At 35.6% G+C, this 22681-nt stretch overlaps 2 protein-coding genes across 12 annotated transcripts; both read left to right on the top strand.

Annotated features, from left to right (window-relative positions):
- The first annotated feature begins 1356 nt into the window (after nt 1–1356).
- LOC103319179 (D-isomer specific 2-hydroxyacid dehydrogenase family protein) lies at nt 1357–11165 on the top strand. 5 transcript variants are annotated; one of them, XM_008220698.3, is made up of 10 exons: nt 1359–1559; nt 2117–2270; nt 2633–2777; nt 2869–2996; nt 4875–4946; nt 6788–6914; nt 7007–7128; nt 8427–8468; nt 9866–10078; nt 10841–11165. In XM_008220698.3, exons 1-10 carry the CDS (start codon nt 1501–1503, stop codon nt 10907–10909), a joined length of 1131 nt encoding a protein of 376 aa, XP_008218920.2. In that variant the 5' UTR covers nt 1359–1500; the 3' UTR covers nt 10910–11165. The 5 variants fall into 5 exon arrangements, with proteins under 5 accessions (XP_088901562.1, XP_008218920.2, XP_088901563.1 ...); XM_008220700.2 differs by having other exon boundaries at nt 1361–1559; nt 7013–7128; XM_089045435.1 differs by having other exon boundaries at nt 1538–1653.
- Nucleotides 11166–11709: 544 nt separating this feature from the next.
- LOC103319176 (uncharacterized) lies at nt 11710–22328 on the top strand. Of its 7 annotated transcripts, none has more exons than XM_089045439.1 (10): nt 11710–11952; nt 13204–13342; nt 13783–13927; nt 14021–14148; nt 15939–16010; nt 17914–18040; nt 18133–18254; nt 19452–19493; nt 21081–21293; nt 22053–22328. In XM_089045439.1, the coding sequence occupies exons 2-10, from the start codon at nt 13232–13234 to the stop codon at nt 22119–22121; spliced, it is 1029 nt and encodes a 342-aa protein (XP_088901565.1). In that variant the 5' UTR covers nt 11710–11952; nt 13204–13231; the 3' UTR covers nt 22122–22328. The 7 variants fall into 7 exon arrangements, with proteins under 7 accessions (XP_088901565.1, XP_088901566.1, XP_008218917.1 ...); XM_089045440.1 differs by lacking the exon at nt 11710–11952 and adding an exon at nt 12191–12684 and having other exon boundaries at nt 13209–13342; XM_008220695.3 differs by lacking the exon at nt 11710–11952 and adding an exon at nt 12192–12684.
- The last annotated feature ends 353 nt before the right edge of the window (nt 22329–22681 follow it).

Raw genomic sequence — 22681 nt, 5'->3', positions numbered from 1 at the left:
TCTTTCTCTGTCTTGTTGTTGTATTTGGTCCTTGAAAAAGTTGTATCCATATTTGGCACCTTAGTTGCATTGTACTGTTTTTCTTTCTTTTATCAATAAAATACTATCTTATTTTATCAAAAAAATAGGAGATGAATTTAGAGTCTTAATTCAAGAATTTGATGAGTTATTTACACTAACATCCCCTGAAGTTTCAAAAATTACTTGAACACCCCTAGGTTTTAAATTGTTTTTATAAAACCATTTTTCGTTGATTTTTCGTCTAAAAATTGATTTTATATATAAAAAATTCCTAAACTCCCAAACCAACTTCAATTAACAGAATTAGTAATTTTAAAAAGACCAATTCACAAATTAAGCTGACATAGAGAAACGCCTCAAATTAGACGCATAAGAGCATCTCCAACCGATGTGTTAAAAGTGCCACATAAACATTTAACGGCTAGAAATAACATCTCACATCACTCCAACCGATGTGTCAAAGTGATGTGGAATGAAGGCTGGAGGTTGAGATGTTATTTTTGACATCCCAAAAGTAAGATGTCAAATGAATATTTTATTATTTTTAAAGATAGTTGGTTGTTACTTTCATTCATTATTTTCCTTTTTATATTTTTTTTCTTCTTTATCTTAAATGATTTGACTGTTACAATAATTATTTATTTGACATATCGGGTGGAGTGTAAAACTATGTAAATGTCAAATTGCCACATTAGCCATCAAATTTAAATTTGATGTTTGGTATTTGACATCTCCCTTGGAGATGCTCTAAGAGACGAAGAAGATCGAGCAATAGATGCAAAGAAGAAATCTAGATAAGGATACGTTATCAAGAAATTGAGCCACGATAATGAAAAGAAACACTTGGCCCAAGGTCACACAGAGAAGAAAGAGGACGTGAAATGTAGCATCAAAGAAGTTGCAGGCTGCCAAGGATGGCGAGAAGCTGGAAGACGAAGCATGTATTCCTTCTTTTTTCCAATTTTTTTTTAAAACAAAATAAAAGGGTGTTTCAGTAAGACAAGGAGTATGAGGAAGAAATAAGATTATTGATTATGAGTGTCACTAGATTAATCTAAGGGCCGTTATTAAAGAGGACCTTTATATGACATAACTTTTAAGTCTTTATGTAAGCGAGAATGCTAAGAATCTAAATTTAATATCCAAATATTAAAAAAATTACAAAAAACCTAAAAAATATTTACAACTTATTTAAAAAATGAAGAAACCGCAAAAACAATTCGGATCGTTAGAATAAAATCCGCAAGACTAAAAACAAACATATCAACCAAATAATGTTATTTGAGATACCCAACAAGACTAAAAACAAAAATAATTTCTTTATATCAGAAACAACAGGTGAGATGAGAAATATCGAAACAAAGAGCTAGTCGGTCCATTTTACTGAAAAAGAAAAGCAGCTGAGTGACTCTTTTGTTGTGCGAGTCCGTGAAGCAGGAGCAGGCAGCCACGTCATCGAGCCTGCCCCTTCTCAATCTAATGGTTTTGAGATTGAGGCTCTTGGCGAAGGCCATTAGTCGAACCAGCACATATCATCGGTAATTTCTTCTTCTTCTTCTTCCTAACATAGCTTTCCCGTCTTCTTCTCCTTCTTCTGCAACATTTCTGCAAGCAATTTTTGACGTAACAGTGGTGGGTGCATTATGCATATCTAGTAAATGACTGAGTCAGATAGAGTTTATGTCTTCATTGTTCTTTATCTCCCTTTTTTACTGTTTGAAAATCGAGTACAATATCATTCTGTGTCTTCTTGGTTGCAACTGAGCTATCCTTGCATGATTGCAACTTTGTATTCCTGGGTTTTTTTTTTTTGAAAAACTTTTTACTTTGATCTTTTGGATGTTGGTCTGGCCCTCTTCCATGTTTTTAACCACCTTCAGAAAATAAAGACCTTATAGGAAAGGTGGTATTTTGATTGTTTTGGTTAAATTTTGGTTCTCATTTGATGCTTGACTTTCTGTGTTGCGCTTTGTTTGCTTTGTTCTCTTTCAAGTCGCCTATCAAATCATTAATCCAAAATTAGATTTCATTATATCTCTCTCTGATTATATTTTACTTCAGTTCAACAGATTCTCATATTAGCATTTTTGTTTAGTCTAATGTCCTGCAGTGCAAATATCTTGGGGAAGGTTGAGAGAATGGTTGACAACGATGAGAAGAAAATTACCCGTGTTCTCTTTTGTGGGCCACATTTTCCTGCTTCTCATACATACACAAGAGAATATTTGAAGGAGTACCCCTTTGTCCAGGTTCCTTGATTTTCTGCATTTTCTCTCTATTTGGGATCGGTACCCTTTGATTGATTCTTTGACTTACTCTTTAATGTCATTTGAAAATTGATTGGCTCTTGAATGACATAAATGGACCAACTCTTTTGATTACCACTGACATTTTTCTTTGGACCAAAAAAGCATCACTGACAAACTTCGACTAACATGTTTACTGGTTTCTAAATGGTCTTTTTATTTTCTAACCACGCTATTGCTTCTGTATCACATTTCTAATCTATCTATATCTATCCAATGGTCCTTCCTATGGATGTTCCATTATGTATTTCCAACGCTCCTTCCTATTCATGTCACATTGAGTATTTCAAGTTTGATTATCATAGGTAGATGATGTTCCCCTTGATGACGTGCCTGGTGTTATCCAAAATTATAATATCTGTATAGTGAAAACCATGAAGTTCGATTCAAATCTTCTCTCTCGTGCAGAAAAGATGAAGCTTATAATGCAGTATGGTGTTGGCCTGGAAGGTACTTCTATGTCTATCAAATTGTTATAATTAGAGCGTTTGGGATATCTTATGTGTATATATGCTTACAATTTGTATTTGATTTACTGAAGGGGTTGACATTGATTCTGCAACTAAGTTTGGAATCAAAGTCGCTAGGATTCCGAGTCATGTAACTGGAAATGCAGCATCATGTGCAGAAATGGCGATTTATCTGATGCTGGGCCTTTTACGAAAGCAAGTATGTTAAGTTTTTACAATCAACTTTTTTTTTATCTTCTTTTTTAAAGCCTTTATGATATGCCAATTTTTTAATTTTTTTTCCTCCTAGGTATTGTAGTGTTGAATGCTTTTGTTCGTGTCCTACTCCTTTCAATTTATGATCACCCAAGTAGCCTCACATTTGGATATGGTCAGCGCTCTATGAAAAACCAACTTCTTACTAATATGCTATATAGATTTTTTTTATTTTTAAAAAGGGGCACAACTATAGTGTACAGCTTATGTACAGCTTATATAGTGGCCAAACTGTCCACTGAAGCACAGGAAAAACCTTAGCCCACCAGGACTAAATGTTAGAAAAATAGATGTAATATTGCTACATTAATTTGTAAAATACAAAACTCAAATAAACATGTAATTAAAAGATCAAAACTCTACAACATACAACAAATACCCAAGTAAGAGAGGCAGAAAAATTGTAGAAAAACTTTACTTTGTTGAGGCTAGTGTTTGACACTATGGCCTTAAGACAATATTACGCCCAACACTGGTTAGACTTCAGTTAGGCCTCCTCGTTTGGATAATGTCACAAGTCACTCTATCACAAACAATAATCCAACTCCAAATTTTATGATTTAGTACTTAGAGGGATATGTCACTAGGCTTCCTAACTCCTTCACTTTTCTGTGTGTATAGTGTAACTAGCTACACCCCAAATCAGTGTTTGGCTTTGGCATTCAAGAAGGAGTAGACATATTTAGACATTTTCTTTATGTGAAGTGGTTCAATAATATCTAGTTTAAAAAAAATAAGGAGGGAGTGGTGATTAAAATTGGTTTAGAAAAGTGGTCATGGTGATTGCGGTTCTCTAAATTGTTTGTTTGAAAGGAAAGGTGTTGATAGTAATGGAGGAAGGGGAGGAGTGGATGCTTGAGTTCAACTTTTGTTTCATTTACTATTAGTGATAGGGATGGATTTAAACTTCTAAGGGTCTCATACAGGGTGATCTCTGAAGTAGTTTGTTCATGAGTGTTAGAAATTTTACCTTGATTAAGGGTTTAGTTGTGGGGAGGGAGTGAACACAAGTATCTCATTCGCAGTTTGTAGATGACAGTCTTTTTCACTTTGGGAAAGGACAACATATATATATATATATATATATTTATATTTATATCTATGTGTGTGTATTTGGTTGATATACTGGTGGCCGAAGACCAAAGGACGATATAAATACATATATTTTAATTTGGTTATAAATATTCTATATTTGGGGTTAGTCTCAGATTTGAAAACGTCAAAAGTTAATGGTGGGTATGAACATTGAGAAAGGAAATTGTTGTGCTTAGGAAGGGGTTTGCGTTGTGATTGTTTGGAGTAACCCTTGTTTAAATATTTGGGAAGCAATAGTGGTAATGCCCTAGCTATTCTCCTTAGTATCAGCTAATTTTCTGCTAGGAAATGGTGCTAAGATTCAGTTTTGGAAAAGATGGTTGGTATGGTGATTTATCTTTCCATTCTTTGTTCCCCTATTTATATTGGTTATCTCTGAATCATAATGCATTGATGTGTTGTCTTGCTTCCTTACATCTTCTCATACTATTTCTTGAAATTTAATATTTGGGTAGAACTTGAATAGAGAAAATTTCTTGAAATTCACCCTGTCATACTAGGGATACCCTTCTGTACATATTCATCTTAATTGGTTGTGATTTATGAGGTGCTAGCCTGCTATTCATGTATATGTTGCAATATTTCTGGCATTTCCTGTAATTTATCTTTTACTTAATTTAATAAAAGTTTATGTTCCTTATCAAAATGATAATTCATTAATTCTCTTGAATTTAGTTGTGAATATTTTTGTGTGTTCATTTGTCTCTAATTTTTTTTGCAAGTGTAGAATGAGATGCAAATTGCTATAAAGCAGAGAAAAGTTGGAGACCCAATTGGTGACACACTACTTGGAAAAACAGTGACTCTCTCTCTCCCTCATTCCCTCCTGCTTTTTTTGTTTTTTTGTTTTGTTTTGTTTTTAAGCGCTTCTTGACAAAATATTCCCATAGTGCAGTATTGCAGTTTCTTGTGTTTTTATTTTTACTCTTATTATTCTACTTCCAAGTATGCTCTTCTTTGTGAAAGTGTAAACACTTTGCAGATTAAAAGATCTGGAGAGGTTAAGTTTAATGGCATTGACATTGCATGAAAGTTGAAGTGTGAGCTGTATCAATCGAAAAGTCTAAATAACTCAAGTAAACGTAAAACTTGAATGGATTTGAAGTTTGTTGACATTGTACTTTGTGTAACGACAAACATTAGTTTCCTAGGGGAAATAGTAAAAATACAAGCTACCTGAACTGATCCCTAAGTATAATATGTACTGTCAGACCCACCTGACTTCTTTGATATGAGAGCAATCGAAGAAGCATCAAGAATTTCAGGAAAAAGAACCAGATTGAAAAAGCTTTATGACTAATGTCCTGCAGTACCTTAATTGCTAAATGGACTTTCTAATGAGATTGCTTCTCTTGATGCCAAAAACTGGTCCAACTTCAAGTCGCCTTGCCCTCAGTCATTGGGATCCTTCGGCTAGGCTGAAATTTTTCTGCAAGGGAAGATAGGTGAGACCTTGGCACCGGTGTGGTACCTGCCAAACATACTCTTATGCTTAAGTTAGCACAAGTATTCGTAAGTAGGTAATTTGGCAGAATAACCGTACACGTGCAAAATTACTGTTTCCTTATGTCCTGGTTGGTGTGGGACCTTTGTCCTATGAGGAGGTGCTGACCATGTGTCATTGTTTCGGACATAAATGTCCTTCGGCAGCATGGCAAGTGTGAGCCTGCCAAACGATAGTGCCTTGAAGATGGTGGTGCAATGTGTGCCGATCGGTAGGCTAGGTAGGCGTGTAGCCTACCGATGTATGACTGCCTGCTTGCGTGGGGCTGGTCATCAAGGCTTGCCAATGTACCACCGGCTTCTTTGGTAAGTTGTCCTATTTGGTCTTCAGTAGGTTTGTCGTTGTCATAATCTGCTGGGTCAGGTATGGTATAAACAGTTTCCACTGCAGGAAAGCATACAAAATTAAAACTACACATTCAAGGCCGCCACTTACTACTTGCGGTATAAATTTTATTAAAATAAATAATCCTATCCTATACCCAATTCAACTCTCAAGATCTTCACTGTTAATTGTCATCTGCTCTATTAACTCAGGTCGTCTGTGAGCAATTTCAAGGTGATGGAAAATTTGGTATTGTGAACCCCTGCAGCCACAAGCTTTTGACTTAAGATTGCTGTACACTAACTATGAAACACAGGAATAAATAAAAAGAGACATTTCTGGTTTAAATAAAGACTAGGATGATAATAGGGCCTGATCTTGACTTAATGGGGCTGTTTGGTTAACTTTTCTCCTGCATCAATAATAACTATTCACAAAAGACAAGAAAAAGAGTGTCAGAAAAAAAAATTTGATGCTACACAAGTAAGTGGGAAATTCCATTGTTCCAGCTAATGGCAATCTTTAGTGAGATGGACTGATAATATTGGTGCTCCTGCTTTATTGTCTGTTGACAAAAAATGTCCATAATTTTTCCTTCCTTGATTGCAATTATAAACATAATATGATCATTAAGAAAGAATTAGGACATGTTATAAATATGATAATTTTCTGTAAATCTTATGGTCAGCTTACAATTATTACCAAAAAAATAATAATAAGTTGATGTACTAGTTGTGCTAGTTTCAAAATGTTGCTGCTGTGTCATGTTTAAGACAGTTTTTAGAATTTGGATTCCTTGTTGATGCATGCAGGTCTTTATTTTAGGATTTGGAAATATTGGAATTGACCTGGCAAAGCGCTTGAGACCGTTTGGTGTGAAAATTATTGCCACGAAACGGAGTTGGGCCACACATTCACTAGTTTCTTGCCTATCAAATGGTATGTAAGGACGTGCATTAGATAGAATGATGAGTTTTGATAAATAAATAAAAGGGCCCTATGCATTGCAGTTCATGTTATATGTTCATAAGTTTCAGTTCAAAATGGTCCTGTCAATGATTTGGTTGATGAGAAGGGCGGCCATGAAGATATCCACAAGTTTGCAAGCAAAGCAGACATTGTTGTTTGTTGCTTGTGTTTAAACAGTGACACTGTAAGATCCTTAGTCATTCTTATACATAAACTTTCTGCAATTGATGATTACTGTTTTTGTTGACATGAACATGCTGACATAACAAACTCTTGAAGATTTTTTTTTTTTTGGAAGGAGTCTACATTAGTTGTGTCAGTCTTCGCTACTACATTCATGTGAACTCCAAATTCTGGACAGTTTGATATGGACATTCTCTGATACTAATTTATGTGGGACAGAGAGAGATTGAGAGAGAAATAGACGGAATAGAAAAAAGTAAATGATAGAATACTGATAAGAACAGAGGAAAAAGATGGAAATGATAGAACAGAGGTTGAGGAAGAGAAGACAGACAGAAAAAAGAGATTAAGGTTGAGGAAGAGAAGACAGACAGAAAAAAGAGATTAAGGAGGGAGAGGCAAGGAGGGTGAACTCAATTCTTTGTTACCAATCAATATGCTAAAGTCTCCAAAATAAATAAACCCCTGTAAAATCTATGTCTAATAAATAAAACCTAAATAGAGTAAACCCAATCTCTAAGCTCGTTTATGTCTGAGGTACAACTTTTTTTTCTTGTATTTTTTAACATTCTCTAATAATTGACCCGAAGTTTTGTAACGTTACAGTAAGAGCATGTGCCAACTTGGAGCTTCAACCAATATCCCTTCTTGTTTTGGAAGAAGCACAGCCGTCAGCGAAGATGCTTCATTTTCAGGCTGATAGTTGAATTCATTAAGAATGATGAAGTTAATAGTTTAGAAAGTTTCAGTGATGGATCATTAAATGGCTTGAGGTCTTCCTTAGTTGTTCTGCCTTCCACAGTGGGTCCTCATTATGGTCACTAAATAAGTTTCCAGTCCAAAAAGTTTGATGACTGGATCATCTTTTTCTCCATCTGATTCTGTTTCCTCCTCTCTAAACCTCGTATTTTATTTTTCTTTATTATCTTCATCAACCTCTCTTCTTTTCTCTATTCTTCATTTATATATATATATATATATATATCTCTCTCTCTCTCTCCCCGAATATTTTCGCTGTTCTTTTATCTTTTTATAGTAGAATAGACATAGCTGAGTCTTAATGTCCTTTATTTGAGCCAGATATTGGTAATTTGCCTCGATCTAACTTATGTATGATGTATCTTAACATAAAATATTATTGATTTGTTCTCAGTTAGATATCAAGAATTCGTCAAATTAGATTAAATAAATTGGTACTGTGTTGTCTGACATAGAAATCAACCTGAATTCAATTCCTCTACAGAAAATTCAATGATACTTATTTGTCTGATTCCTACTTTTGTATATTTTGTCTGTCAGGTTGGCGTCGTAAACAAGCCATTTATATCTTCGATGAGAAAGGTTTGATTTTAATGCACAGTAATTTGACTGAGAGACAATTTTGTTTGCAATGACAAAATCATATTAGCGAAATGCATTTAGGTGTGTAAACACGAGCATACAAACCCATGCATCTGTAGTATATAGATTCCTTCCTGATGCCATAGCAGGCCTCCCACTGAACTTATATAGAACTAGATTTTATTGGCACCTGATGCAGCTAACCAGAGTCTGGTCTTAATGAATTAATTGGTCGTGGTCTATGTTCGGGTATGCCTAGTAGCCTACATCAAGGATCATGTTTCAATATGGACAAATGATTGGTAGAATTTCTGGCAGCCTTTGGAAGGGTGTGATTGCCTTCATGTAAGAATGTGTTAGAAAATAGAGTAATTGCTGACCAAATCCTAATAGCTTAAGCTTTTGCAACTATTGGTGAAACCAAGTGGAAGCAGCATGCACTCATGTCACCTATATTGTGTTATCCATACAAATATATGTTGACAATATAAGTCCTACATCGGGAATTCTAATTATTGCTTCACAATACATAAGATCTAAGTCTCTCCACTCATTGCCAATTGGTTTGGGTGGATGCTCTAACCTTCGCATGGTACCAGAACAAGAGATCTTGAGCTCGAATTGGTGTAGCTGCAAGCCTGCAACCACACATAAGGTGGCTTGTTGAGAATATTGAATACTCAAAATTGTTGAAATGGAAGGACTGCATGTTCTCTTGCTCTTGATTTCTTGAACATCTGAGATGTAGAGATTAGTTGAGCTTGGAAGGTGGCTCCTTTAAGCATTATGGGTGTTTGAGGCTTGTGAGAAATAGAAAGACGACCTGATGAAAGGATCAACTTGAATGGTCTATGTTAGGCTTGGGGCTCAAGGCCCAATTGTTGAGATTGCTTTTTGAGTGGTCCAAAAGGAGCTTGATTTTCACTCTTTGTTAGGGTATTTGTTTTTTCATTACACCTTTAGACACTGCTATCCAGCTTATATTCTTGTTTGCATTCCCTTGGCTTGTTTTCAATACATTTGTTTTTTTACTTACAAAAGAAAAAGAAAAATACAAAAAGATGAAGTTGAACTTGTTTTTTTATAAGAATTCATTGTTGTGAAACGAAATTTTCTTTCAAGTGGTTTGAAAAGTTGCTTCACAGAGATGGATGCAAAGGATTTTATTGATAAAATTAACTAGGGTATGCCTTGGCGGAAATGTTGGAATTTGAAGTATGATCATGTCTTAAAAAAAAGGTACAGTGATATACAAGGATTGGTCATAAGAAAACTGTAAATTTAAGCAGGATGTATAAGATTGGAAAAGGTGCTTTCCATTAACTTCTGCTCTTGCCCTTGATTTCTTGGTGTTTATCCTCGTGTTTCTTTATTTTTATTATTATTTTTTTTTCCAGGGTTCCCTTTTAGTAAATATTGCCCGAGGGGGTCTCCTGGACTATGAAGCTGTTTTGTATTACTTAGAGTCTGGCCACTTAGGTGGTTTAGGGATTGATGTTGCTTGGACGGAGCCTTTTGATCCTGATGATCCAATTTTGAAGTTCTGCAATGTTCTCATCACACCTCATGTGGCAGGAGTTACAGAATATTCTTACAGATCCATGTCCAAGGTAAGATAACAGTAAATAATCAAACTGTACTTGAAATAAATCAGAAAGTAAATAAAACTAGTCAAACAATTACTTTACGACTATGCCTAAATTAGGTATGTACGCCAGCATGATTCTCGTCAAATAGACTAGATCCTTGAATTTGGGGTTTGGATTACACTCTTGAAGGCATACAATTTTGCTTTGTGCAACTTTTAGGAGTCTGTGACCAGATTCAATGCTAATATGAAGAAGCAAATAGGCCATTACTCTCCCTCTCTCTAATCACTAGAGCTGTACTTAGCTTTTGAGATATAAACAAACCCACTTTCGCACATGGTGTCGGAGTTGTTTTTGCATCTTTGGTAATTCTTTTAAAACTTGAGAATACTTATGAAGATGCCATCCTTTGAGCCCTGGAAGGTGAGAAATTAATGCTTTTACCTCGGACATCTGAGATGGCAAAATGCAGGCCCTATTAAGATCAGGAGGGCTACTATTTTTGTTTGCAGTTGTTCTTATTATTGCCAATTTTTTAAGTTCAATCAATCATGCTTCTTAGGGTGTAGGAGTAGTGAAGATAAATATATCTAGGAACTTTCTGTATATAGTTTGCAATTGTCGAAGATTCTGGTTTTCTTCGAATCCAATTCTTATGGCACAATTATGCTATCAAACAATTTGCAAGGAGTCTCTCTCTCTCTCTCTCTCTCTCTCTCTCTCTCTTCCTGTAGTCGGTTGGATTTTGACCTTTATGCTTCTTTGCCGACTCAACAAATACAGGTCGTTGGTGATGTCGCCATTCAACTCCATGAAGGGAGGCCTTTGACTGGAATTGAGTTTGTCAACTGAATGATTGTTACAGTGTGCGTTATATAATTTATGTTGGCATATATATAGTTGTCATAGGAAGAACAAATTGGAGTGATGTTGTCCCGTGGTTTCCGTTATTACGTTATGCAGTTGGAATCTGTGTAGGATGAATAAAAATGGAACTCCGTTGACATTGTTCTTTCCCTGGAAACATCCCTCAAACGTTGTCAATGCTCTTTCATGATGACAATTTATCTTGACGCACTTTTTATATATTATATGTTTAGTTCTAGAATCACCAGTAGTTTTTTATCTTATCGTGTATGAAGTTCAAAGAAAAACTCAGAGAGGATTGAGGATCAAGGAAGAATAAAGAACTGTTATCTTCTCTATTTCCAACATAATATTCTCTGCTTACAAAACAACGAAGTAACCTCGGTGTGTGTATTGGGTACTTAACACCTAATCTCGTCTATGAGATTTCCTCGTCCTGTCTAGGTTCTCAAAAAAAAGAAAAAAGAAAATTCGCATCTCTGATTTAGAAATACAAGCTTAGAAGCTAAGCTAACCCCACTCTATCAACTGGGGTTCCCGGTTTGAGATCTCGACAATGATGAAGGAATACAGCACTATGAACTCTCGTACAAAATCAAAATCAGTTTCCAAACGCTTAAAAACAAGATAGATGAAAAATGAAACACTCTCAGGAACAAGGATAGTACAAAATCAAAATCAGTTTCCAAACGCTTAAAAACAAGATAGATGAAAAATGAAACACTCTCAGGAACAAGGATAGGGTTGTTGCTCATGGGTATTCGCAATTAAACATTGACTTTAATGAAACCTTTGCCCGTGTTGCAAGGTTAGAAAATGTTAAACTTTTTCTTGCTTTTGCTTGTTATTCAAATTCCATCAAATGAATGTCAAAATTGCCTTTCTAAATGGAATTCTTCAAGGACAGGTACCGGTCTATGTGGAACAACCATGCCATCCCAATTGTGTATAAGTTGAAGAACGCTCTTTATGGGTCTTAAGCAAGAGTCCTACATCTCTCTTTATCCTTGAAGGACTCATCAAACAAGGTGTCTTTCTCATTTTCACTTTCACATTATTCCTTTCCAAAAGTTATTTCACTAATGAAGTCCACTTTAGCAGTAAAAGCAATCTCATCTTCATCATCATCTGAGAAAAAAAATTTGGCTCCTTAAATTCTAAGTTTGAAAGCCCTTATCTGATTGTCGAAAATATCCAAAAAGATAAATAGACACAGAAAATTGCACACAAATTAAAAGTCAATTGATATGAAAAATAATAACTGAAATGATTGAAATTGTCCATCCATATTCAATAAAATCCAGACTTCTCAAACTCTAGCTTCACCATCCCATCCTGTCTAGAGCTTATTAATTCTTCTTTAGCGGCATAGCAGTTGCAAAATACCATCAGTATTTGAAACAGAAAAGGCCAAATGTATCTTTTATTGAAAAACAAAAAGCAGTCTCAGCAGATGCTATTGTACACAAAACCACATTGTCCATCAAACCTACAAGAACAGAAACCCCCAAAGAATGAATGGTGTAGCAATGAAATAAACAAGCTTATATTGCTTTATATTGTTTTTGTTAAAGGATAAAGTTTTGAGTGGGTTGGTCTACTGTTTTTGTTAAAGAGAAAAATTTGACTGGCTTGGGTTTGAGTAGGCAGGAGAAATTTGATTGTATTTGTTATTGGGTAATTTTTGGTTTAGCAAAAAAGAGTAGGCGGCTGCCTACCTGCCCTTAGGGCAGGACCACACACGGCAGCACATATCATCGGTAACTTCTTCTTCTTCTTCCTAACATAGCTTTGCCTTCTTCTTCTCCTTCTTCTGCAACATTTCTGCAATCAATTTTTGATGTATCAGTGGTGGGTGCATTATGCATATATAGTAGACTGACTGAGATAGAGTTTATGTCTTCATTGTTCTTTATCTCCCATTTTTTTCTGTTTGAAAATTGAGTACAATATCGTTCTGTGTCTTGTTGGTTGCAACTGAGCTATCCTTGCATGATTGCAACTTTGTATTCCTGGGATTTTTTTTAAAAACTTTTAACCTCCTTCAGAAGATAAAGACCTTATAGGAAAGGTGGTATTTTGATTGTTTTGGTTAAATTTTGGATCTCATTTGATGCTTGACTTTCTGTGTTGCGCTTTGTTTGCTTTGTTCTCTTTCAAGTCACCTATCAAATCATTAATCCAAAATTTAGATTTCATTATATCTCTCTCGGATTATATTTTGCTTCAGTTCAACATATTCTCATATTGACATTTTTGTTTAATCTAATGTCCTGCAGTGCAGATATCTTGGGGAAGGTTGAGAGAATGATTGACAAGGATGAGAAGAAAATTACCCGTGTTCTGTTTTGTGGGCCACATTTTCCTGCTTCTCATACCTACACAAGAGAATATTTGAAGGAGTTCCCCTTTGTCCAGGTTCCTTGATTTTCTGCATTTTCTTTCTATTTGGGATCGGTACCCATCCTTGTACACTAAAACACTCTAAAAGTTAGAAGACTTTCAATACCTGATGCACAGTTTAAACTCTTTGATTGATTCTTTGACTTACACTTTATTGTCATTTGAAAATTGATTAGCTCTTGAATGACATTTGAAAATGACGTAAATGGACCAACTCTTTTGATTACCATTGATATTTTTCTTTCGACCAAAAAAGCATCACTGACAAACTTCGACTAACATGTTTTCTGGTTTCCAAATAGTCTTTTTATTTTCTAACCATGCTTTTGCTTCTGCATCACATTTTTAATCTACTATCTCTATCCAGTGCTTCTTCCTATGCATGTTCCATTATGTATTTCCAGCGCTCCTTCCTATTCATGTCATATTGAGTATTTCAAGTTTGATTATCATAGGTAGATGATGTTCCCCTTGATGACGTGCCTGGTGTTATCCAAAATTATAATATCTGTATAGTGAAAACCATGAAGTTCGATTCAAATCTTCTCTCCCGTGCAGAAAAGATGAAGCTTATAATGCAGTATGGTGTTGGCCTGGAAGGTCCTTCTTCATGTCTATCAAATTGTTATAAATAGAGGGTTTGGGATATCTTATGTGTTTATTTGCTTACAATTTGTGTTTGATTTACTGAAGGGGTTGACATTGATTCTGCAACTAAGTTTGGAATCAAAGTTGCTAGGATTCCAAGTCATGTAACTGGAAATGCAGCCTCATGTGCAGAAATGGCGATTTATCTGATGCTGGGCCTTTTACGAAAGCAAGTATGTTAAGTTTTTACAATCAAAATTTGTTTTTTATCTTCATTTTTAAAGCCTTTATGATATGCCAAATTTTTTTGCCTCCAAGGTATTGTAGTGTTGAATGCTTTTGTTCGTGTCCTACTCCCTTCAATTTATGATCACCCAAGTAGCCTCACACTGATTTTTTTTTCTTCTTTCTTTGGTTAATGTCCTCGCTCTTTATGAAAAACCAACTTCTTACTAATATGCTATATAGATTAAAAGAAAAAAGTATAACTATAGTGGACAGCTTATAGTGGCCAATCTGTCCACTGAAACACAGGAAAAACCTTAGCCCACCAGTACTAAATGTTAGAAAAATAGATGTAATATTGCTACATTAATTTGTAAAATACAAAAATCAAATAAACGTGTAATTGAAGGACCAAAATTCTACAACATACAACAAATACCCAAGTAAGAGAGGCAGAAAAGTTGTAGAAAAACTTTACTTTATTGAGGCTAGTGTTTGACACTATGGCAACCTTAAGACGATATTACGCCCAACACTGATTAGACTTCAGTTAGGCCTCCTCGTTTGGATAATGTCACAAGTCACACTATCATAAACAATAATCCAACTCCAAATTTTATGATTTAGTACTTAGAGGGATATGTCACTAGGCTTCCTAACTCCTTCACTTTTCTGTGTGTATAGTGTAACTAGCTACACCCCAAATCAGTGTTTGGCTTTGGCATTCAAGAAGGGGTAGACTTATTTAGACATTTTCTTTATGTGAAGTGGTTCAATAATATTAAGTTTAAAACAGAGTAGTGATTAAAATTGATTTTACAAAAGTGGTAATGGTGATTGCGGCTCTCTAAATTGTCTGTTCGAAAGGAAAGGTGTTGATAGTAATGGAGGAAGTACAGGTGTGGATGCTTGAGTTCAACTTTTGTTTCATTTACCATTAGTGGTAGGGATGACTTTAAACTGCTATGGGTCTTATACAAGGTGATCTCTGAAGTAGTTTGTTCGTGAGTGTTAGAAATTTTACCTTGATTAAGGGTTTAGTTGTGGGAAGGGAGTGAACACAAGTATCTCATTTGCAGTTTGTAGATGACACAGTCCTTTTTACTTTGGGAAAGGACAACAATATATATATATATATATTAATTTGGTTATAAATATTCCATATTTGGGGTTAGTCTCAGATTTGAAAACGTCAAAAGTTAATGGTGGGTATGAACATTGAGAAAGGAAACTGTTGTGCTTAGGTAAGGGTTTGGGTTGTGATTTGTGATTGTTTGGAGTAACCCTTGTTTAAATATTTGGGAAGCAATAGTGGTAATGCCCTAGCTATTCTCCTTTGTATCAGCTAATTTTCTGATAGGAAATGATGCTAAAATTCAGTTTTGGAAAGATGTTTGGTATGGTGATTTATCCTTCCAATCGTTGTTCCCCTATTTATATTGGTTATCTCTGAATCATAATGCATTGATGTGTTGTCTTGCTTCCTTACATCTTCTCATACTATTTCTTGAAATTTAATATTTGGGTAGAACTTGAATAGAGAGAATTTATTGAAATTCACCCCGTCATACTAGGGATACCCTTCTGTTCATTTATCTTAATTGGTTGTGATTTATGAGATGCTAGCCTGCTAGTCATGTATATGTTGCAATATTTCTGGCGTTTCCTGTAATTTATCTTTTACTTATTCAATAAAAGTTTATGTTCCCTATCAAAATGATAATTGAGTAATTCTCTTGAATTTAGTTGGGATATTTTTGTGTGCTGATTTGTCTGTAATTTTTTTTTGCAACTGTAGAATGAGATGCAAATTGCTATAAAGCAGAGAAAGCTTGGAGACCCAATTGGTGACACACTACTTGGAAAAACAGTGACTCTCTCTCCCTCCCTTCCTTATTGCCTCCTGTTTTTTTTTTTTTTTTTGGGCTTCTTGACAAAATATTCCCGTAGTGCAGTATTACAGTTTCTTGTGTTTTTATTTTTACTCTTGTCGTTCTACTTCCAAGTGTGCTCTTCTTTGTGAAAGTGTAAACATTTTGCAGATTAAAAGATCCGGAGAGGTTAAGTTTAATGGCATTGACATTGCATGAAAGTTGAAGTGTGAGCTGTATCAATCAAAAAGTCTAAATAACTCAATAAACATAAAACTTGAATGGATTTGAAGTTTGTTGACGTTGTACTTTGTATAACGACAAACGTTAGTTTCCTAGAGGAGATAGTGAAAAATACAAGGTACCTCAACTGATGAGTATAATATGTACTGTCAGAACCACCTGACTTCTTTGATATGAGAGCAATCAAAGAAGCATTAAGAATTTCCGGAAAAAGAACCAGATTAAAAAATTTCATGGACGGTTTCATCTAAGTGACTACCATCAGGCCTTGGAGCTTTATGACTAATGTCCTGCAGTACCTTAATTGCTAAATGGACATTCTAATGAGATTGCTTCTTTTGATGCCAAAAACTGGTCCAACTTCAAGTCACCTTGCCCTCAGTCATTGGGATCCTTTGGCTAGGCTGAAATTTTGTCTGCAAGATAGAAGGGAAGATAGGCGAGACCTTGGCACCGGTGTGGTACCTACCGAACATACTCTTATGCTTAAGTTAGCACAAGTATTCGTAAGTAGGTAATTCAGCAGAGCAATGGTACACATGCAAAATTAATGTTTCCTTGTGCCTTGGTTGGTGTCGGACTTTTGTCCCATGCCTTGGTTAGAATTAGTCCGAAACAACACATGTTGCCAGGTGCTGACCATGTGTAATGTCCTTCGGCAGCATGGCAAGTGTGAGCCTGCTGAACGTGAGTGCCTTGAAGATAGTGGCGCAATGTGTGCCGATCGGTAGGCTAGGTAGGCAATGTATGACTGACCGCTTGCTTGGGGCGGTCATCAAGGCTTGCCAACGTAGCACTGGCATCTTTGGTAAGTTCTCCTATTTGGTCTTCGGTAGGTGTAGGTTTGTCGTTGTCATAATCTGCTGGGTCAGCTATGGTATAAACAGCTTCCACTGAAGGAAAGCATGCAAAATTAAAACCACACATTCTAGGCCCCCACTTACTACTTTCGGTATAAAACTTTATTAAAATAAATAATCCTATCCTATACCCAATTACACTCTCAAGATCTTCACTGTTAACTGTCATCCCCTCTATTAACTCAGATCTTCTGAGAGCAATTTCAAGGTGATGGAAAATTTGGTATTGTGAACCCCTGCAGCCACAAGCCCTTGACTTAAGATCGCTGTACACTAAATATGAAACTCAGGGATAAATAAAAAGACACACTTCTAGACTAGGATGATAATAGGGTCTGAGCTTGACTTAATGGGGCTGTTTGGTAAAATTTTCTTAAATGCTCCTGTATCAATAATAACTATCCACAAAAGACAAGAAAAATAGTGTCAGAATTTTTATTTTTTTATTTTTTTGCTAACAAGTAATTGGGAAATTCCATTCTTCCAGCTAATGGCAGTCTTTAGTGAGATGGACTGATAATATTGGTGCTCCTGCTTTATTGACTGTCGACAAAAAATGTCCATAATTTTTCCTTGCTTGATTGCAATTATAAACATAATATCCTCATTAAGAAAGAATTAGGACATGCTATAAATATGAGAATTTTCTTTAAATCTTAAGGTCAGCATTGCCATTGTTACAGAAAAAAAGAAAAAGAACAAAGAAGTTGATGTACTAGTTGTGCTAGTTTCGAAATGTTGCTGCTGTATCATGTTTAAGACAGTTTTTAGAATTTAGATTTCTTGTTGATGCATGCAGGTCTTCATTTTAGGATTTGGAAATATTGGAATTGACCTGGCAAAGCGCTTGAGACCGTTTGGTGTGAAAATTATTGCCACAAAACGGAGTTGGGCCACACATTCACTAGTTTCTTGCCTATCAAATGGTATGTAAGGACGTGCATTAGATAGAATGATGAATTTTGATAAATAAATAAAAAGGCCCTATGCATTGCGGTTCATGTTGTATGTTCATAAGTTTCAGTTCAAAATGGTCCCGTCAATGATTTGGTTGATGAGAAGGGCGGCCATGAAGATATCCACAAGTTTGCAAGCAAAGCGGACATTGTTGTTTGTTGCTTGTGTTTAAACAGTGACACTGTAAGATCCTTAGTCATTCTTATACATATGCTTTCTGCAATTGATGATTACTGTTTGTGTTGCACTTGCACTTACTTCAGCACTACGCATAAATATCTCCAAAAATGAAAATGCTTTAATAAAAAATCTTGAATAATTTTTTCTTTCCTTTTTCGGAAGGAGTCTACATTAGTAGTGTCAGTCTTCACTACAGTCATGTGAACTCCAAATGCTGGACAGTTTGATATGGACATTCTCTGATACTAATTTATGCGGGACAGAGAGAGATTGAGAGAGAAATAGACAGAATAGAAAAAAGTAAACAATAGAATACTGATAAGAACAGAGGAAAACATTGAAATGATAGAACAGAGGTTGAGGAAGAGAAGACAGACAGAAAAAAACAGATAAAGGTGGGAGAGGCGAGGGTGAACTCAATTCTTTGTTACCAATCAATATGCTAAAGTCTCCAAAATAAATAATCAACCTGTAGAATCTATGTCTAATAAATAAAACCTAAATATAGTAAACCCAATTTCTAAGCTCGCTTATGTCTGAGGTGCAACTTTTTTTTTCCTTGTATTTTTTAACATTCTCTAATAGTTGACCTCAAGTTTTGTAATGTTAAAGTAAGAGCATGTGCAAACTTGGAGCTTCAACCAATATCCCTTCTTGTTGTGGAAGAAGCACAGCCGTCAGCAAAGATGCTTTAATTTCAGACACATAGTTAAATTGATTAAGAACGAGGCTTGACGTCTTCCTTAGTTGTTTTGCCTTCCACTGTGGATTCCTTATATTGGTCACTAAATAAGTTTCCACTCCCAAAAGTTTGAGGACAGGATAATCTTTTTCTCCATCTGATTCTGTTTCCTCCTCTCTAAACCTCGTATATATTTTATTTTTATTTATTCTCTTCCTCAACCTCTCTTCTCTGTCTCTCTCCCCCAAATATTTTCTCTGTTCTTTTATCTTTTTATAGTAGAATAGACATAGCTGAGTCTTAATGTCCTTTATTTGAGCCAGATATTGGTAATTTGCCTTGATCTAACTTATGTATGATGTACCTGAACATAAAATATTTTTGAATTCGTGAAATTAGATTAAATAAATTGGTACTGTGTTGAGTGACATAGAAATCAACCTGGTTTCAATTCCTCTACAGAAAATTCAATGATACTTATTTGTCTGATTCCTACTTTTGTATATTTTGTCTTTCAGGTTGGCGTCGTAAACAAGCCATTTATATCTTTGATGAGAAAGGTTTGATTTTAATGCACAGTAATTTGACTCTGAGACAATTTTGTTTGCAATGACAAAATCATATTAGCAAAATGCATTATGTGTAGGTGTGTAAACACGAGCATACAAACCCATACATCTGTAACATATAGATTCCTTCCTGATGCCATAGCAGTCCTCCCACTGAACTTATAGAACTAGATTTTATTGGCACCTGATGCAGCCAACAAGAGTCTGAAAGAGATAGGGGCTGAACAATTTAAAAGACGAAGTTTACATTCAATTCAGCACTTATGGAATAAGTTTAAGGGCCATGTAGACGACCGACCAAAAAAATAAAAGGAGCCATGTAGATGTGTGCAGCTCTGGTCCATGAGTCTTATTGAATTAATTGGTCTTGGTCTATGTTCGGGTATGCCTAGTAGCCTATATCATGGATCATGTTATTTTTCCGATATGGACAAATGATTGGTAGAATTTCCGGCAGCCTTTGTAGCCAATTAAGGGTGTGATTGCCTTCATGTAAGAATGTGTTAGAAAATAGAGTAATTGTTGGCCAAATCCTAATAGCTTAAGCTTCTGCAACTAATGGTGAAACCAAGTGGTAGCAGACTCTATGCATGCACTCATGTCGCCTATATTGTTTTATCCATACAAATATATGTTGAGAATATAAGTGCTACATTGGGAATTCTAAGTATTGCTTCACAATATATAAGATCCGAGTCTCTCCGCTCATTGCCAATTGGTTTGGGTGGATGCTCTAACCTTCGCTTGGTACCAGAAAAAGAGATCTTGAGCTCGAATTGGTGTAGCTGCAAGCCTGCAACCACACATAAGGTGGCTTGTTGAGAATATTGAATACTCAAAATTGTTGAAATGGAAGGACTGCATGTTCTCTTGCTCTTGATTTCTTGAACATCTCTTTATTTTTTGGTCGAATGATTTCTTGAACATCTGAGATGTAGAGATTAGTTGAGCTTGGAAGGTGGCTCCTTTAAGCATTATGGGTGTTTGAGGCCTGAGAGAAATAGAAAGACCTGATAAAAGGATCAACTTGAATAGTCTATGTTAGGCTTGGGGCTCAGGGCCCAATTGTTGAGATTGCTTTTTGAGTGGTCCAAAAGGAGCCTGATTTTCACTCTTTGTTAGGGTATTCGTTTTTTCATTACACTTTTAGACGCTTCTATTCAGCTTATATTCTTGTTTGCATTCCATTGGCTTGTTTTCAATACGTTTGTTTTTTTACTTACAAAAGAAAAAGAAAAATACAAAAAAAATGAAGTTGAACTTGTTTTTTTTACAAGAATTCGTTGTTGTGAAATGAAATTTTCTTTCAAGTGGTTTGAAAAGTTGATTTACAGATGTGGATGCAAAGGATTTTAGTGATAAAATTAACTATGGTATGCCTTAGCAGAATTGTTGGAATTTTAAGTATAATCATGTCTAAAAAAAAACAGAAGTATAGTGATTTACAAGGATTGGTCATAAGAAAACTGTAATTGTTAAGCAGGATGCATAAGATTGGAAAAGGTGCCTTCCATTAACTTCTGCTCTTGTTCTTGATTTCTTTGTGTTTATCCTCATGTTTCTTTGTTTTTTTTCCAGGGTTCCCTTTTGGTAAATATTGCCCGAGGGGGTCTCCTGGACTATGAGGCTGTTTCGTATTACTTAGAGTCTGGCCATTTAGGTGGTTTAGGGATTGATGTTGCTTGGACGGAGCCATTTGATCCTGATGATCCAATTTTGAAGTTCAGCAATGTTCTCGTCACGCCTCATGTGGCAGGAGTTACTGATTATTCTCACAGATCCATGTCCAAGGTAAGATAACAGTAAATAATCAAACTGTACTTGAAATAAATCAGAAAGTAAATAAATTTAGTCAAACAATTACTTTACGACTATGCCTAAATTAGGTATGTACGCCAGCATGGTTCTCGTCAAATAGACTAGATCCTTGAATTTGGTTTGAATTACACTCTTGAAGGCATACAATTTTGCTTTCTGCACTGCAACTTTTAGGAGTCAGTGACCAGATTTAATGCTAATATGATGAAGCAAATAGGCCATTACTGTCCCTCTCTCTAATCACTAGAGCTGTACTTAGCTTTTGAGATATAAACAAACCCACTTTCGCACGTGGTGTGGGAGTTGTTTTTGCTTCTTTGGCAATTCTTTTAAAACTTACGTCATAATGCTTATGAAGATGCCGTCGTTTGAGCCCTGGAAGGTGAGAAATTAATGCTTTTACCTTGGACATCTGGGATGGCAAAATGCAGGCCCTATTAAGATCAAGAGTGCTACTCTTTTTGTTTGCAGTTCTTATTATTGCCAATTATTGAAGTTCAATCAATCATGCTTTTTAGGGTGTAGGAGTAGTGAACATAAATATATCTAGGAACTTTCTGTATGTAGTTTGCAATCGTAGAAGACACTGGTTTTCTTCGAATCCATGCTTGTGGCACAATTAGGCTATCAAACACTTTGCAAGGAGTTGTACTCTCTCTCTCTCTCTCCCACCCCCCTGTTAGTCGGTTGGATTTTGACCTTTATGCTTCTGTGCCGACTCAACAAATACAGGTTGTTGGTGATGTCGCCATTCAACTCCATGAAGGGAGGCCTTTGACTGGAATTGAGGTTGTCAACTGAATGACTGTTACAATGTGCTTTATATAATTTCTGTTGGCGTATATATATAATTGTCACAGGAAGAACAAATTGGAGTGATGTTGTCCGTGGTCTCTGTTATTATGTTATGCAGTTGGAATCTGTGTAGGATTAATAAAAATGGAACTCCGTTGACATTATTCTTCCCCTGGAAACATCCTTTTATATATTATATTTTTAGTTCTTAAATCACCAGTAGGTTGCTATCTTATCATGTATGAAGTTCAGAGAAAAACTCAGAGAGAATTGAGGATCAAGGAAGAATAAAGAACTGATACTCTCTATTTCCATAATAATATTCTCTGCTTACAGAACAACGAATTAACCTCGGTATATGTATTGAGTACTTAACACTTAATCTCATCTCTGAATTTCCTTGTTCCTTGCAAGGTTAGAATATGTTAAACTTTTTCTTGCTTTTGCTTGTCATTGAAAGGTCAAATTCCATCAATTGAATGTCAAAACTGCCTTCCTAAATGGAATTCTTCAAGGAGAGGTTTATGTGGAACAACCATGCCATTGCCATCCCAATTGTATACAAT

This window comes from Prunus mume, linkage group LG2 (assembly GCF_029339155.1).
Source record: "Prunus mume cultivar Tortuosa linkage group LG2, ASM2933915v1, whole genome shotgun sequence".
Lineage (NCBI taxonomy): Eukaryota > Viridiplantae > Streptophyta > Magnoliopsida > Rosales > Rosaceae > Prunus > Prunus mume.
Note: the sequence above shows the minus strand (reverse complement) of the source record. Positions and strands in the feature narration are given on the sequence as shown.